Below are 16,121 nucleotides of genomic sequence, written 5' to 3'. Positions count from 1 at the left end.
GTGTGAATATGCTAAAAACCACTGGATGGTACACTTTATTTATTTTTCTGGCTGTGCCGTGCGGCTTGAGGGATCTTAGTTCCCCGACCAGGGATTGAACCTGTGCCCCCTGCAGTGGAAACTCGGAGTCTTAACCACTGGACCACCAGGGAAGTCCCCTAGATGGTACACTTTTCTTTTTTTTTTTTTTTTTTTTTGGCTGCGTTGGGTCTTCGTTGCTGCATGCAGGCTTTCTCTCTAGTTGGGGTGAGTGGGGGCTACGCTTCTTTGAGGTGCGCTGGCTTCTCTTGGTGCGGAGCATGGGCTCTAGGCACATGGGCTTCACTAGTTGCGGTGTGTGGGCTCAGTAGTTGTGGCGCGTGGGCTCAGCAGTTGTGGCTCGCAGGCTCTAGAGTGCATGCTCAGTAGTTGTGGCGCACAGGCTTAGCTGCTCCGCGGCACGTGGGATCTTCCTGGGGCCAGGGCTGTCCCCTACGTTGGCAGGCGGATTCTTAACCACTGTGCCACCAGGCAAGTCCCAGTACACTTTAAATGAGTGGTTTGAATGTATTGGGAATGATATCTTAATAAAGCTACTATAAAAACAAGCAAAGGATCAGGCCACTGACCATCACAAACCCTCCCAGGGCCCCTCCCTCAGGGGCCAGCCGCATCTCTCCTCTCTCTCCCTCAATATGCCAGCCTCAACCTCGCCAAGCCCTTCCCACCTCGGGGCCTCTGCGCCTGCCTCCCTCACAAGGGACACCCTTCCCCAGCATGGGGTGGGGGTGGGGGGCGCGGGGGCCTCTGTCTCACTGTCCAGGTGCCAGCCTCCCGCCCTAGCCAGTCCTAGGACATTGCTTTGCTTCTTCTCTCTGAGAGCATCGGCCTCATTTATCTGTAGCAATTCTCTCCTGTCTCCACTAAAACCATGCCGGCTCCCCAAGAGCATGGTCCTCACATGCCTCATATGCTGCTGGCTCCCCAGTACCTAATACAGTCCCTGGGACGTGCTGGGCAAATAAAAATGTCATTTTGTGGAATAAGCAAGCTACCCTTGCTCACAGATCAGGATTCTGAGACCCAGAGAGGTTAAGAAACCTGCCCGAAGTCACACAGCTGAGCACCACAGCCCTCTCTGCACATCAGGCTGCCCAAGTCTGAGGACGAGAAAGGAGCATTCGTGCACTCACCTCTCTACACTGCAACCCAAAAGTGGACGTCACACCCCATCTGCCACCCGAACTAGCCCTTGGGGTACCTGCCCCTGGGTGAAGTGACAGCATGGATCTACTCATCAGGCTCAACACCTGCTGACCGGCCTTTCACAAGGGAAGGCACTGCGGGTGCACCCATCACGACCAAGGGCTGTGCACAGACACACATCGACACGAGTGTCCCCGCTCGTTCCGGGAGTGGGCGTGCTGACCTGTGGAATTCCCCTGAGAAGAGCAGGTACCGACTTGGCCACGTCCCACCTGTTCTCAGGTGAAACGCTTGTGTCTACCGCAGGCGGAGGCAGCGCAGAAGGCTGCAGCCATGGGAGGGTGAGCAGGAGGGGACCCTGCATCAGGCAGGTTCACTCACCTGCACCAGACACTGCTGATGTACCACGTGCCATGTGCAATAGCCGGAAAAGGCTGGGAAAGAGCTTGCCCATCCTGGTCTCAGGTGCAGGCAAAGCCACCAGCCTGCCCACAGTGGCACAGCCGTATTGGTGGGTGTGGAGTTTTGAACTATCTGCCCGGGTGCAAAGCTCGCACCCCTGCCCACACAGCGTTTCCTTCAAACTGAAGGTATCTCAGCCTTGACACTGCTGACACCTGGGGCCGGATCACTGTCTATGGTGGGAGCCGTCTATGCATCGTGGGGTGCATCCCTGCTCTCTACTCACTAGATGCCAGTAGCAGCCCTTCCCCTAGTCGAGACAACCAAAAATGTCATTGCCAAATGTCCCCAGAGGACAGAATCACCCCCAATAGAGAACACTGCTCTGTCTGTAAAAATCTAGTATAAGTGCACCTCCGCCCAGGGCCCAAGCCCACCCCACCTCCCCAACTCCCGAAGTAAAGGAAGGCAACAGGGCGAGGGAGGAAAGAGATGGGAAACGGTTACCAGGGGCCGAGAGAACTGCTGTCTGCGAATCTTAAAAATCTTTTCTACATCCATCAACCAATGAACGGATAAACAAATGTGGTCCAGCCATACAAAGGAATACTACTCAGCCATAAAAAGGAAAGAAGCCTCCTGATACACGCTACAATGTAGATGAACCTTGAAAACATTAGGCTGAGCGAAAGAAGACAGACACAAAAGGCCACATCTTGTATGATTCCATTTATATGACATGTCCAGAACAGGTAAATCCATAAAGACAGAAAACTTGGTGGCTGCCAGGGGCTGGGGGGAGGGGCAAATGAGAAGTGATTGCTAATGGGTGTGGAGTTTCTTTGAGGAATGATGAAAACATTCTGGAATTAGACAGTGGTGATGGTTGCACAACTCTGTAAATGTACTAAAAACCACTGAATTGTACACTTTAAACAAGTGAATTATATGGTACTATCTCAATAAAGTTGTTATTTTAAAGATATCTTTTCAACAACAATTCAAAAACAAACAGACAAAAAAACACCAATAATTCATTTCCAACCCTAAAGCAGAAACCAGGCCTGGGATCTTGAAGAACTGTCAAGAACCAGTGTGACCCCTTCTTCTTGTCACACCACACACATTTGACACCTACTGTATGCTAGCACACACTACATGCTGGAGACAAGATGAAGTGGACACTCCTGCACTCAGAAGCCCTGACGTATGGGCAACACTCAAGCTGCGTGCTTTCATTCATTCATTCATTCACCAACCACATCCTGAGCGAGGCCGCAAGCGGCTGGAGCAGGGACAAGCAGCACCTGGCCGACAGTGAGCACCCGACTGATATAGCTGAACAAATGCACGGAAATGAAGACACACACTCTAGTCTTAAGGTCACGATCTCAAAGAGAAACAAGCAACTAATTAAAAAGTAACGTCACCCCCAAAGCCCACCTGAGGAATCAGAAACTGAGGCTCACGGCATGGAGGTAGGTCTGCCTAGGCCAGTCAGATCGGACGCCAAATCCAGAAACCAGAGGGTGGGTGTCTGCAGCTCCCACTCAACCCCTCCCCAAGGCCCCAGGGTACAGCACAGGGGTCCCACCGCTCTGCAGGATCGAAGCAGAGATTTACTGCCACCTGTGCAAAGCACGCTCCCCTCCCTGACCCACGAGGAAGGGCTTGCTAGACACACTCCACAAGGGAGGATACCGAGACCCAAGGAGCTTGGCACCTCACGGTGGTCGCCAGAGAGCTGGGGCCCAGAAGAAGGGCCAGGACCCCCAACCCCAGCCACAACCAAGCCCCTGCTCCAGGCCTACAGCGGCTTCCCAGAGGAGGTTAGCAGGTAACCGGGCCTGCTCCTGCACACCAAAAGCACCCAGCCATCTGAAGAACTGTCCCTCCATCCTGGTCCTGAGGGGCCAGGGGCCATCTGTGGCCAGCTGTACCTTGTCCTAGTGGGAGGAACATCACCTGGTCCCCACCATATGGGCTGCATGGGGAAGGGGCAGCTGTCTGCACTCCAAGCTCCAAGACAGCCCAATCTGCCTTCCTGATCCCGCCCAGGTCCCCACAGCGGAGGCCAGACCTTTCCCTCAGGTATCCAAAAGGGAGATACCTATCCCATCTCAGCTCTGCAAGTGGGGGTACCTGTCCTTCCCCCAACACTCAGGCAGTGAGTGCACAGGTGACAATGATGGAGAGACACCTGTCCCTTCAGGTAGCAATGGTGTGGGGGCAGCTGTCCCCCTCAGGTGCCAATGATATAGGAGCACCTATCCCCCCTCCCCAGGTAACAGTGATGCTTGCAAGCAGCACCCAGTTCACACACCTCAGTATCACTGCCCTAGGTAGCAGTGATATAAAGGCACCTATCCCCCTCAGGTAGCAGTGTGGGGACACCTTTCCCCCCTCAGGTACCAATGATGTAATGGCACCTGTTCCCTCCATGTAGTAATGATGTAGAGACCCCTGCTCCTACAGGTAACAATGATGTAAAGACACCTGTCCCCCACTTCAGGTAGCAATGATGAAGGGACACCTTCACCCCTTCAGGTATCGATGATGTGGGTGCACCTGTCCCGCCCACGACGCCCGGGGCGTGGGGACACCTGTCCCCACGGGCCGAGCCAAGTCCCGCCCCCGCCGCGCGCGCCCCGCCCCCGCCGCGCGCCCCCCACCCCGTGCACGCGCCAGACACGCGCCCCCTGCCTCCCTCTCCGGCCCAGAGGGGTCGGCGCGGGCAGCCCCCTTACCCGCGCGGCCCGCGTCAGGCTCAGGTCCTTCATGACCTCCTCGAAAGCCGCCGTCTCCTCCGCTTGCTTCTGGTTGTGCAGGGCGATCTTCTCGCTGAATTTCCGCGGATTGTTCGAAGTCGCCATCTTCTCGCCGCCTCCTCCTCCTCCTCCTCCTCCTCCTCCACCTCCTCGCCCCCCCCACTCGCCGGTGCCACCACGCAAGCGCCGGCCGGACCCGCGGGCGGCGGGCAGTGCGCAGGCGCGCCGGCTGTAGTGAGAGCGGCACATGCGCACAGGAGTGGCGCGCGGCGCGGGGGCGATGGCGCATGCGCGCGTCTCGGCGGCGCGCTTAGAGGCCAGAAGGGGAGGCGGGAGAGGGAGGGTGGAGTTTTCGGCGCAGTCGCAGTGAGCCGCCTCCTGGCCCGCTGGACAGCGGCCGTCTGGCTGTTGGGCGAGGGACAGGCTGGGCCGCTGGAGCTCCCAAGAGAGAGACTCCTGGACGCAGACCCTTCCAGGTCACCAAGATGGAGCCAGCACCCATCCCAAGGACAGGTAGCACTCGAGGCTGAGCCTGGGCTCGGACCAGTTCAGCTCAGAGACCAGTTCAGGGCGTTGCTCTTCCATGCATGCATTCATTCATTTATGGAGCGCCTATGTGTGCCAAGCGTACTGGGGGAACGGCGTGAGCAAGCAGACGTGGTCCCTGCCCTCATGGGATGCACAGTCGGGGCGGGGGGATGGAACATAACCCACCAACAAATGACCCGAGAACTTTTCAGATGGAGAGAAATGTGATGTGGAAAATAAAACCAGTGATGGGCCAGGAGGAGAGTGATGTTAGGAAGGGAGGCTCCTATGGCCAACATGGTTTTGAGGGTGCGATCAGTCCCCAGCCCAAAATCCCAATGTCGTCCTTAACACCTTTCTTTCCCTGTTCCTATCCCCTATCCAGTTCCTATTTTCTGGATCCTTAAGGTCGGAGAACTGGAGCTACATAGCTTCAGCCTCCTCTCTGTGAATTTCTCCAGTCCAATTTTGATCAAGGAAGCCAGCTTTGCCATGGGGTGCTAAAGGACAGGTCCAGAAATCCCACCCAGACCCAGCAGTGAAAGGGACAGCAGAGTCTCCCCGATGATGAGGTGGGGGGGGGGAGCAGGTGACCTAGAAAAGCAAGAGGGATTCTGACACCTAGTTGTCTCTCCCCAGACAGAGGGACCCCAACCACCAGTGTCAAAGTTTGTATTCAAGAGGCTCCAGGGATTTCGGAGCATGGGTGGGGCAGAAGCCAGGAGGGGCAGCCAGGGGAATTGGGGGCATCTCTAATTGCACAACAAGCACACTTTTTTACCAGGGCGAGGGATGGCTGGAGGAGACACTGATGGAGATCATAGGGGGAAACCAACATTTTCCAAACATGCTTTTATTTACATTTTACAACAGTTTAATGAAAAGTCCACATTAAATACATACACATACATAGATTTTAATTTGGAGTGTCCTGGACACTGCCACTGCTCTATTTTATCCTTCTTGTTCATATGGTTTTGAGCACTTTATTGGACTTCTAGCCTTTTTGCCTAGCCAGTATCTGCCACCTATCTGGGGTGTCAACAACCAACTACCCTTCAGGGAACTCTTTCCAACTTTCAGTCCCTGGTTTGTGGTAGAGCTGGTCTCACCACTCGCTCTCCCCACAGTCTCCCCTTCAAATTGGAAGCCTTGGCCAATCAGCAGAGCCATTGCTCTGACCAGCACGATTGGGTCAGGGCAGGCATGTGACCCAGTTTGCCCAATGAGATGCAAGTCTGGAATTTTTGTTTGAAGCATGGGAAAGAGAAGCACCCTCTTTGCTTGGGTGGCTGATTTGAAGGATAACACAGGTTTGCAGAGCCAGAGGTCACCACTTGAATAGAGGTGGCCTGGGGAATTCCCTGGTGGTCTAGTGGTTAGGATTCTGTGCTTTCACTGCCGTGGCCTGGGTTCAATCCCTGGTTAGGGAACTGTCCTAGAGGTCGCACAGTACGCGTGGACAAAAAAAAAAAAAAAAGAGAGGAAGGTGGCCTGAGAGTAAACCCACACAAAGGAAAAGAGAACCAAATGTAGGCAAAGACACTCTCAGAATTCCTGCATCCAGCCATACCCGAAGCTAGACACTCCTGCCTTTTCAGTTATATGAGCCAATAATTCATGCTCTTTTTTGCTGAAGTCGATTTGAAGTCCATCTTCTCTCCCTGGCACGGAGACTGAAGCTTCTGGGAGTCAGGTAAGGGACGGGACATTCTATTTATGTGACTTTTAGTCCCTGCCACCATCCTGAGATTGGAGAGGAAATAGTGACAGAGAGCAGGGACGGCAGCTGCCCATAACAAGTTAAGCGCCAGAGCCAGGACTGGAACTTGGGCCTGACAGCAGAGGTCGGCTTCCTTCTCTACACCAGATTTTGTCAAGTTTAAATGAGGTTAATATATGTCAAGTGCCTGGCTCATAATAAGTGCTCAAAAAATGCTGGTTACCTAGATCACTTACATAAGGCTGCACTAAGCCGGTTTCTGCACAGAAAGATGGAGGAGAAAAGATTTCAGGGGGAGCAGGGGCCACAGCAAGAGGCCGTGCCCACAGGGCAGAGGTGAGGGGCCAGTGCTCGCCCTACTCACTCCCGTTTACCCCGCACCCCAGCAGCAACTCAATCCATCCTAAACCCTGGTGATGAGTCAGAGGAAGCCACAAGCCTGCTTATTGCACAATGGCCAGACAGTGACCAAAGCCCTCCTCCCACTCCACTGACCCCCAGCCCTGAGAAGGGTGAGGCCAGGGCGTCTGGTGACCCAGGCAGAACCCAGCCCTGACTTTATCACTTTCTCCCTTCATCAAAGGCACCTTCCACCACCCAGTGTGGCCCGGGCAGGACTTCTGGAGCAGCTCATGGTCTTTGTAAAAGGGGGCGGATCTCATGCTCCCTATGACACTCAGAAAAAAATCCAGTGGCCCGAAGGGTCCTCACACACCCCGGCCCCTCACTCCAGCCACCCTGGCTTCCCTGCTACTCCACCTCCAGGTCTTTGCATGTGCTGTTTCCTCTGCCCGCACTGCTCTCCCCCCAGATCCTTTCGTGGCTGGCACCTTCTCATCTTTCAGACCTCTCCTCTGGCAGACCCACTCTGAGGGCGCTATCTAAAGTGTACCCTTGAATGTTTGTCCCATGATCCAGGAACATCCCACCCTCTGAAGGCAGCTGTGTCTGGAGTACTGTCTGCTCCCCTATAGACTGAGCAGAGATCAGAAGCTGAAAGTATGTTCACCCTTCTCAGACACTCCGGGGGCTTGAATTTCCTGTGTGATGCAGAAAGAACACAGACACACCCAATTCCCTACTCCTAAAGCTTGTTCTCTGTTGATGGCTCTGAGCACTTTAGGCCTCATTTTATACTCATCTGTGTTCATTCTGTTTCCCTGGCTCCCCAGAGCTAACACAAGACTAGTCAGAAATGGGGAATTAGGAAGGGTTTGTTAAATGAATATGCCTGGGAAACTCCTATCTATCCCTCAAAACCCACCTCAAATGACCCCTCCTCCAGAAAGCCATTCCTGACCCCAAAGCAGAGCTGTTCCTCCCTCTGGACTCACACAGCCCTGGGTCCTTCTCCAGCCAACCCTGACCCAAAGGGATAAGGAATATCCCATTCTTTCTGTCTTTTTTTTTTTTTTTTTTTGGCTGCACTGGGTCTTCATTGCGGAGCGCAGGCTCTTTGTTGTGGCACGTGAGCTTCTCTAGTTGCAGCACACAGACTGTCTAGTTGTGGTGCAGTGTGGGCTCAGTAGTTGCGGCACACAGGCTTAGTTGCCCGCGGCATGTGGGAATCTTAGTTCCTCGACCAGGGGTCGAAACCACGTCCCCTGCATTAGAATGCAGACTCTTTATTTTTTCTTTTTTAATATTTATTTATTTATTTGGTTGTGCTGCGTCTTAGTTGTGGCAGGTGGGCTCCTTAGTTGTGGCTCACAGGCTCCTTAGTTGTGGCATGCGAACTCTTAGTTGCGGCATGCACGTGGGATCTAGTTCCCTGACCAGGGACTGAACCCCAGCCCCCAGCATTGGGAGCATGGAGTCAACCACTGAGCCACCAGGGACGTCCCGGAAGGTGGATTCTTAACCACTGGATCACCAGGGAAGTCCCAGGAGTATCCCATTCTTAAATAGCTTCACTTGAGTTACAGAGCACATCCAAGTGTGAGCTAAGAGGCAAGTCCTATAAGCTACTTCTTGCTGCCTCCATGATATAGTTTTCTCTCCTGTGCTCCATAACTCTGGCTGGCTGCCTTTTTTTCTCTGCCAGCTTCCCTAGCATCCTCTCCCACCCTTCCCTTTCTCATGTCCTCCATCCAGCCTTGCTGATCCTGCGTGGGCCTTTGCACAGGCTGTCTCCCTGCCTAGAATGCCCTTTCCCCTGCATCCAGGCCACAGCACCCCTCAACGTAAAGCTTCTAAATACAAGCTAAATTAAAACCTAAATTCCTGTGCGTTTCTGCGTGGCCCAGCCCTTGCCAATTCTCCAGCTGTGTGACAACAGGCAAGTGATTTCATGTCTCTGAGCCTCACTGTCCTCCCGTGTGAAATGCAGATAATGGCACTCCGCAGAGCAAGCTCTTGGGAAGATTAAATAGATAATGCATGTAAAGCACTTAGCTCAGCGCCTGCTTCCTCGCAAGCACTCAACTGTTAGGGAAGCAAAACCCTACATCGAGATGTTAGTTTTCATGGCTCACTTTTCTGCACTGCCTTATATGGAATCTTAGTCAATCCAGGGTACCCACATTGCATGAAGGTGAACTCGGGCTATTGGGAGCTGGAAGGCAAAGAGGAAAACCATCCAGGGCCCGTCTTTGACTTCCAAACCAGGCCCTCATCAGACAGAGTTTTGAAAGGCAAAACAAGATCCAGGTTTGATTATGAAGCGAAAGGGAAGAACCCGATGGGAGCCAGAAACACCAGACATGGAGCTCACTCCTTACGACCGAATAAGAGGTTAGATGAGGACCCAGGCCCCTCCGCCCCCCACCGCAGGCTGAGTGTGGGGTGGAAGGTAGGACGGGGCGGACTGCCGGACTGCCAAGGAGGCTGGAGTTGAGGGGGCAGGGACCCAGGGGGATGGATCTAGGGTATGGTGGGGCAGAGCCAGCCGTCCAGTCCCCACCACAACCACCACCACGCTGAAGGGACATCTGGGGAAGGCCTTCCAGTGACACCAGAATGCCCTGAGACTTGGCCGAGCTCCAGCTAAACTGCCTCACAGAGCCCCCCGCTACCCGCTGTCCAAAAGCCCAGGACACTTACAGCCCCAATCTACTCCACAATAAAAGAGAAAGATTCCCCAACCTCTAGGGGGCAGTGGCTGCAGAAGAGATACAGCTGGCTTTTCTTTTTGGTGGCCCAGCATCTGGAGGCTGGGGAATCCCCATAATGGGAATTCAGCCTCCCCGATGACAACAGAGGCTCCAAAGCCAATGGTGTGATCAGTCAAATTATGGGCCTCAGTTCCCCTTCATTTCTGTGTCCCACCCTTTGCCACACCGCTGTGCATTCTTCCTGCATAAGGTAGGGGATATTTACCCAGCCCTGATTTTGAGCACATCATTTGCTTTGACCAAAGGAATATGGGTAGAAGCAGCAGCACAAGAGTTCCGAATCTGGACCTTAGGAAGCCTCATGTGATCCCACTTGTCCTCTGGCACCATTGTAAGAGGAGAACATAGGTTGACTAGCTGCTGGTCCCAGGAAGATGCAAGGTAGGTGGAGCTGAACTTCCTGGTTACTCCACAGTCTTGCACCTGGAAGCAGAGCTGCTCAGCCAAGGGAAGCCTAGAACAAATACCCCACCCCAGCTGAGTCACAGACATGTGAAAAATATTTTTGCATGCCATTGGGACTTGGGGTTGCTTGTTACACAGCAGCAGCAGCTGACTAATCCACTGAGGTACTAACTTTCCCCACTCCCTAGGGCATTGGAGCAGGACATGGGCTGGGCCAACAGGATGTTTCCAAGTGATGCAAAGACACAGCATTGGGGCAGGAGCATGCAGTTTCCAGGGGCAGCTATGGCGGAGTACCAATGGCAGTGCCAGTTGAGGCATCTGGATTCTGTGGTGGTGGCAGGAGTGACCTCACCAACCAGTTCCCTGGATGATTTCAGCTAATCACCCTCGCCTCCTTGATTTCTACCACTTTCTGAGCCTGGTTTTCCAGCCTTCCTGCCACTTTTGTGAGGAACTGAACAGACTTCCAATGCACATTTTTGCTATTTAATTTGGCCGGTGTTTCCGCTGCTTGCAAATTAAAACCTTGACTTACATAAGATGGGGAAACCCCAGCATCTGTCACATTTATATTATAATTTTGGAACTGTTTGGATTACAATTAACAGAATATCTGACCACTAGTATCTTAAGTGGCACAGACATTGTGATTTTTCATAAAAAGGAGTCTGGAGGTAAGAGGTTCCAGGGTGGGACTGGTGCCCCCATGGTTTCAGGGCTCTGGGAGGCAGCATCTCTGTGCCTGTCTTAACTTGCTCCTCATGGCCACAAGATGGCTACAGAAGCTCCTGGCATCATGTCCTCGTAGGAAACAGTAAGGGAGGGAAGGGGGCTTATAAAACCTTTCCTGTGTCCAGAAACCCCTACCCCAGACCTCCCCTTAAAACTTGCTGGCCAGAACTGGGAAATGTGCCCAGATCGCGAAAAACCCCCACAAAAGACGTTGCCAAGAATGGCTCAGCCAAATCCTAAATTAACCCCCGAGGCTGGGCACCAAACCATGGCTCTGTTGGTGAGGAGGGTGAAATGATCGCCGGGATGGCAACAAGCGGGGTCAGCCACAAGAATTAAGCTGGGCCCTTTGTCGTGGGCAGGAGCACGGCTTCGTGGCCCTCTTGCCCTGGGGGTCTGCAGGCCAATGGTGCCCACGGATCCTGGAGTGGATGAGACTCTGCTCTCACCACCCCACCCCAAAAGCTGTCATTTGTGCAACAAACATTCAGGCTGTGCCTCCTGGGACACATGGCCAGGTGCCCCTAATAAAACTGATGCGCCGAGGCTCCACCATGAGAAGCAAAGGCTCCAGGGCCCGTGAGAACAGAGGGGCTGGAGCTGCATTCTCAGAGATGAAGCCAGGGGCGGGTTTCCAAGCTGGCCAGGTCTGGGGCAGATTCCCACCTCACACGGCTCCCCCGAGGCCCCCTTGGCCCTCGCTCACTGTGAGGCCCCAGAAGTCACACTTGGCCTCCCTCTCGCGGGCCTCCATCCCACCGTCCCAGGAGATGGCGTTTTCCCACAGCCCAAGCCCAGGTGCAGAGGGAGGCTCCTGCCGGCCACATCCAGGGCCACGGTGGGAAAGCAGGATATCTGGAAGCAGACGGGCTCGCCACAAGCTCAGTCCCTACGTGCCCAAGCTGCCCTGGGCAAAAGGTGAAGGAGGTGATGAGGTGATGAGCTCCAGACCCCTTCAGGGTGCTGTGCAGAGGAGGGCCAGGCTAGTCCAGGAGCATGTACACACGTGAGCTGTGTGTTTAATTGTGCGTGAGTGAGCATGTGAGCACGTTACACGGCCTATGAACAAGGCTACCTGTGAGTGTGACCACGTGGATGTGGGTGTCAGATGCATGAGTGCAGGTGTGCGTGTAAGCGTCTGCGTGCCTGTGTGCACGCATGTTCCGCCTCCCTCTGAAGGACACAAATGTGCACAAAGTGAAGATGCAAGCCAGTTTCTGCTAAATTAAAAACAGCTTTTTCGTGTTTAAAGTTTACAATACGAAAAATAATTTTCCTTTCTTCCGGGGGGGTGTGGGTGTGGAGAGGGAGGGGCAGGGGGCCCCTGAGAACATTCCATGAACCAGCCCAGACGGTTATGTACAATCGACCCAGTTAGATATGGCAGCACCTCCCCGCCCCCAACTCCGCGCCGGCGCCCCTGCCAGCTCGTTGGGGACAAGATGTTCTGAGGTGTGAGCTGATCTGGGGGGACTTGCAGCTGGCAAAGGCTTCTCCCTGCCCCCCCCAAAGGGGCCGTGCCTCCAGCAGGGAAGGGTTCTCTTTGGGGGAGCTCAGGTTGGGGGTGATGAGAAGGGGCTAGAATGTTGGAGTAAGTCCCTGAGGGCTGCTGTTTTTTCACTTCTATGACCCTGGCAGTGTGGGCTCCTTACTGGTTCCCAACCAAGTTCTTTTTTCCACCCTGCACCCATACACACACCCAGCCTCACCCCGGGCCCCGACGGCCACTGCACAGGAGCACCAGGCCTGTGGGGACGTTTTGAGGATGATCCCAGAAGCCCCATAGGGAAGCACAGTGACTTCATGCTTCCTTTAGGACCTGCCCTGCTCCTCCCCTATCACAGCCTCTGTGGAGGGGGGCTCCCCAGCTTCCCAACCTGGAGTCCCAGGACTGAGCAGATGGAGACAGAACCTGCCAGGGGCTGTGGGGCTGGCTGATGGCAGGGGGCCGGGTCACCAGGCGCAAGGAACCACCTGGAAAGAGTCTCTGGAAGGCTGCCTTGCCCCGGCTGGTTGCCCTCTGTCTTCTGGGCGCCGGGTGGAAGGAAGTCCTAGCCTCCTTTCCTGCTGCCCCCAGGCCTCTGAGCCAAAGGCCGGCCCCACTTCCGGCTCCTCTGCAATGCTGGAAAAGGGCGAGGGGGGAGAGGAGCACCCAAACATGCAAGGACACGAGGAATCTGCGACCCATCAAGCCCACAAGCTCAGCACTGGGCCCGCTCCATCTTTTTACCATAACATTTTTATTAAATAAAAGGAAAGTATTAGGAGACGACGTCTGCTAAGGTATGAGGTTAATTCTTTACATGGCGAGCGGGTCACAGAGACACGACATCAATCGTCCATTAGCAGCAGAAGAGACACTTTAAGTTGCCCCGAGGGGACAAATCTCATTTATAAGACAGTGGTGCTGGCCTCTTAAAGAAAAGCAAAAGAGAATAACAACAAAAAAAAATGGTTTTGAGGTTTAGACACCAGAGCAAATGTGGCTGGAGATGCCCAAAGCCCTTGAAGGCAGAGGCCTCACAGCCCGCCTGACTTCCCACGCAGGGTGGGCACAGGCCTGCGGCCTGTCAACCTGAACACAGGGCTGGGGGGAGCAGAGGGCTGGAAAGAGGGGGAGAAATAAAAAGCACGGGACAGGCCTGTGGAATGCAGACGCACTGTGAGATTCTGAAGCAGGCGTCCCCTTTCATTCATGGGACTGGGACAGGGATGAGGAGAGTCAGCCCGTTCTTATTAAAGCCCCACACATCACCCAGGGCCAAATGGGAAGGCCTGATGCCCGTAAGGACGGTCTCTGGGAGCTGGCTGTGTTGTTTTTCCTCCTGAAAGTGGATGACAGAACACCCTGAAGGTGCTAAGACCCAGGCCAGGAATGGAAATGAGTGCCGGCTCCCTCCTGCCCAGCAGCTCAGGCTTCTTGGGGAGGCGGAAACATGCCCTTCTGGCCAACCTGAGCCAGGTACTTGCCAGCCGCTTCTCCTGCTCCTGGAGGTCCATATGTTAGAGACTTGGGGTGTGTTTATTTAAAAAAGGACGCATGCAACTCATGGGGGTTGGGGGGAATTTGGGGATCAACCGGGAACGAGTTCGTATCTGCATTTCTCAGACCTCCAGGCAGGGGGAGGGGAGAGAAGTGGGGCAAAGCCACACCACGACGCCCCAAAGGAGACCCCGATTCCCGCCCGCCAGCCAGCCAGCGAGAACTGAAGGTGGGCGAGGAAACCGCCTTGGGTGTGAGTTTGCTGCCACATCAGCCTTGTTGCTGGCAGCCTCCCCCACTGGGCACAGAGCCAGAATCTGCTTCAGGAAGGAAGGGGGGGGTGAGGAGGGTGCCTTATGCGAGACCAGCCCGCGGGGGTGGGGATTTGAAGTTCCCCGCCCAGACACGCACCCGCCAAGCCCCTCGCAGAAACAGCAGGCGGCCAGGCCGGGAACCGGGGTCTGGGGAGCTACCTCCTGGTCCTGGCCCGGGGCAGCAGGACGGGGGCACAGGCGATGCCGGCAAAGGACTCCGGGAAGTGCAGGTCGCGCTCCCACTCATCCGTCTCGGTGTTGTACACCTGCACGATGCCTGTCACGTTGTTGAGACGCCAGTTGTAGCCCCCAACAATGTAGATCTTCCTGTCCAGCAGGCAGCAGCCGGCCTCTGACTGTCCGGCCCGCATGGGGCTCACACTGGTCCACTGGTCCGTCTCGGGCACGTAGTACTCCACAGCCAGCACGTCGAAGCAGCGGTCAACGTGGTCCATGCGGCCACCGAGGGCGTAGATGCGGCCGCCGGTGCCCACCATGGCGTGGAGCACTCGGGGCTCGCTCATGGGAGCCTTGAACTCCCACTGGTCGGCCTCGGGGTCGTAGCAGTGCAGGGCCTTCTTGTCCTCCACCGAAATGCCGTAGCCGCCCGAGATGTAGAGGCGGCCCCCAGACGAGGCACCCGCGTGGCCCCACGTGCGGCGCTTCAGTGAACAGGCGTAGCCCCACTCATTGCGCCGCGGGCAGTACCTCTCAACCGAGGCCAGGCTGCCGGCCCGGTTGCGGCCACCCGTGGCGTATACCATGCCGCACAGCACATTCAACTGGAACTGGATTCGGCTCTCCTGCATAGCCTGCAGGCGCAGCCAGCGGTTCAGGTGGGGGTCGTAGCGGTAGCAGGAGTCCACGGCGCCCTCGCCACTGCGGTACTGCAGGTGCTGACCCCCGGCCACGTACACGAAGTTGTCCAGCACGGCTACGCACGTGTGGCTGCAGCCCACCTCCATCTCCGTCAGCTCACGGAAGTGGCGGGACCCCGGCTCGGGCAGCTGGTACACCTTGCTGCTGACCGAGCGGTCGCTGTCGGTGTAGGGCGTGCCACCGAAGGCAACCAGCGAGGGCACATCCGAGCGCACGGCTGTGCGCGGCGACTGCATCTCATGCTGCCGGAAGGGGAGCACCTGGTAGTTGAAGGCCTCCAGCAGGTACTGGCGGCACAGCACATCCTCCACCATGATGTCTAGCGTCTGCACGCTGTCCACCAGGTCTGAGGACCGCATGAGCGGGAAGCGGATGTGGCAGAGCACGTGGCTGGCGCGCAGCCGCCTGGCGGGGTCGTGCTGCAGCCAGCGGACGGCCACACGGAACAGGTCAATCTCAGCGCAGCTCTGCAGCCGGTTGCTCTTCAGGAAGAAGACGAGGCGCTCCAGCGGCAGGTGCAGGAAGTCCTCCTCCTCGGCAATCTGCAGGAAGTGCCGGAAGGTGAAGGTGTCCACCGATTCCTTGAGCGAGGCCAGGCTGAAGGTGGTGGCCATGTGGCCAATGTTGAGGCAGGTCTCCACGCTCATGGCGGCCTTGAGGAACTCCTCACACAGCTCCACCACGGGCAGCATCTGCAGGAACACGGCTGCACCCAGCACGTCCTGCACACAGTCCAGGTCCAGTGTCACCTCGGCACTGTAGGCAAAGTCGATGATGTGCTGCAGGCCGCGGGCCGACACGCCCTTCAGCTCAATAACGTCCTGGCTCGTCTCCCTCATGCCGCCCGTGAACATGGCCCTGAAGGTCAGAAACATAGCATGTGGGCTCGGGGCAGCCAAGGGGCACTGTGGCTGCCCGAGCATGGCCTGGCCCCAGGACACTGTGAGCAGGGCACGGCCGGCCAGGGGAAAGCAGGCTGGATGCTCATTAAAGACAGGCAAAAGGAAAAGAAAGATTTTTAATCCACCCCTAGCCGTGCATCTTCCTACAAGCAGCAACTCCCCACTCTGCCCCCCTACGTGGAGC

The 16,121-nt window shown here is 55.7% G+C and overlaps 2 protein-coding genes across 3 annotated transcripts in view; both read right to left on the bottom strand.

Annotated features, from left to right (window-relative positions):
• CRTC1 (CREB regulated transcription coactivator 1) overlaps positions 1–4,460 on the bottom strand; it is a 73,861-nt gene extending 69,401 nt beyond the window's left edge. For both annotated transcript variants that reach the window (XM_065874360.1, XM_065874361.1), the window contains exon 1: positions 4,335–4,460. In XM_065874360.1, coding sequence (XP_065730432.1) covers positions 4,335–4,460 — 126 coding nt within the window. The remainder of the gene's footprint in view (positions 1–4,334) is intronic.
• Positions 4,461–13,080: 8,620 nt separating this feature from the next.
• The window catches only part of KLHL26 (kelch like family member 26), a 28,606-nt gene continuing 25,565 nt past the window's right edge, over positions 13,081–16,121 (bottom strand). Inside the window, exon 3 of the mRNA XM_065875049.1 lies at positions 13,081–15,893. Coding sequence (XP_065731121.1) covers positions 14,312–15,893 — 1,582 coding nt within the window. The 3' untranslated portion in view covers positions 13,081–14,311. The remainder of the gene's footprint in view (positions 15,894–16,121) is intronic.

Source organism: Phocoena phocoena, chromosome 3 (genome assembly GCF_963924675.1).
Source record: "Phocoena phocoena chromosome 3, mPhoPho1.1, whole genome shotgun sequence".
Taxonomy (NCBI): domain Eukaryota; kingdom Metazoa; phylum Chordata; class Mammalia; order Artiodactyla; family Phocoenidae; genus Phocoena; species Phocoena phocoena.
The sequence above is the reverse complement of the archived record's forward strand: the minus strand, read 5'-3'. Positions and strand labels throughout refer to the sequence as shown.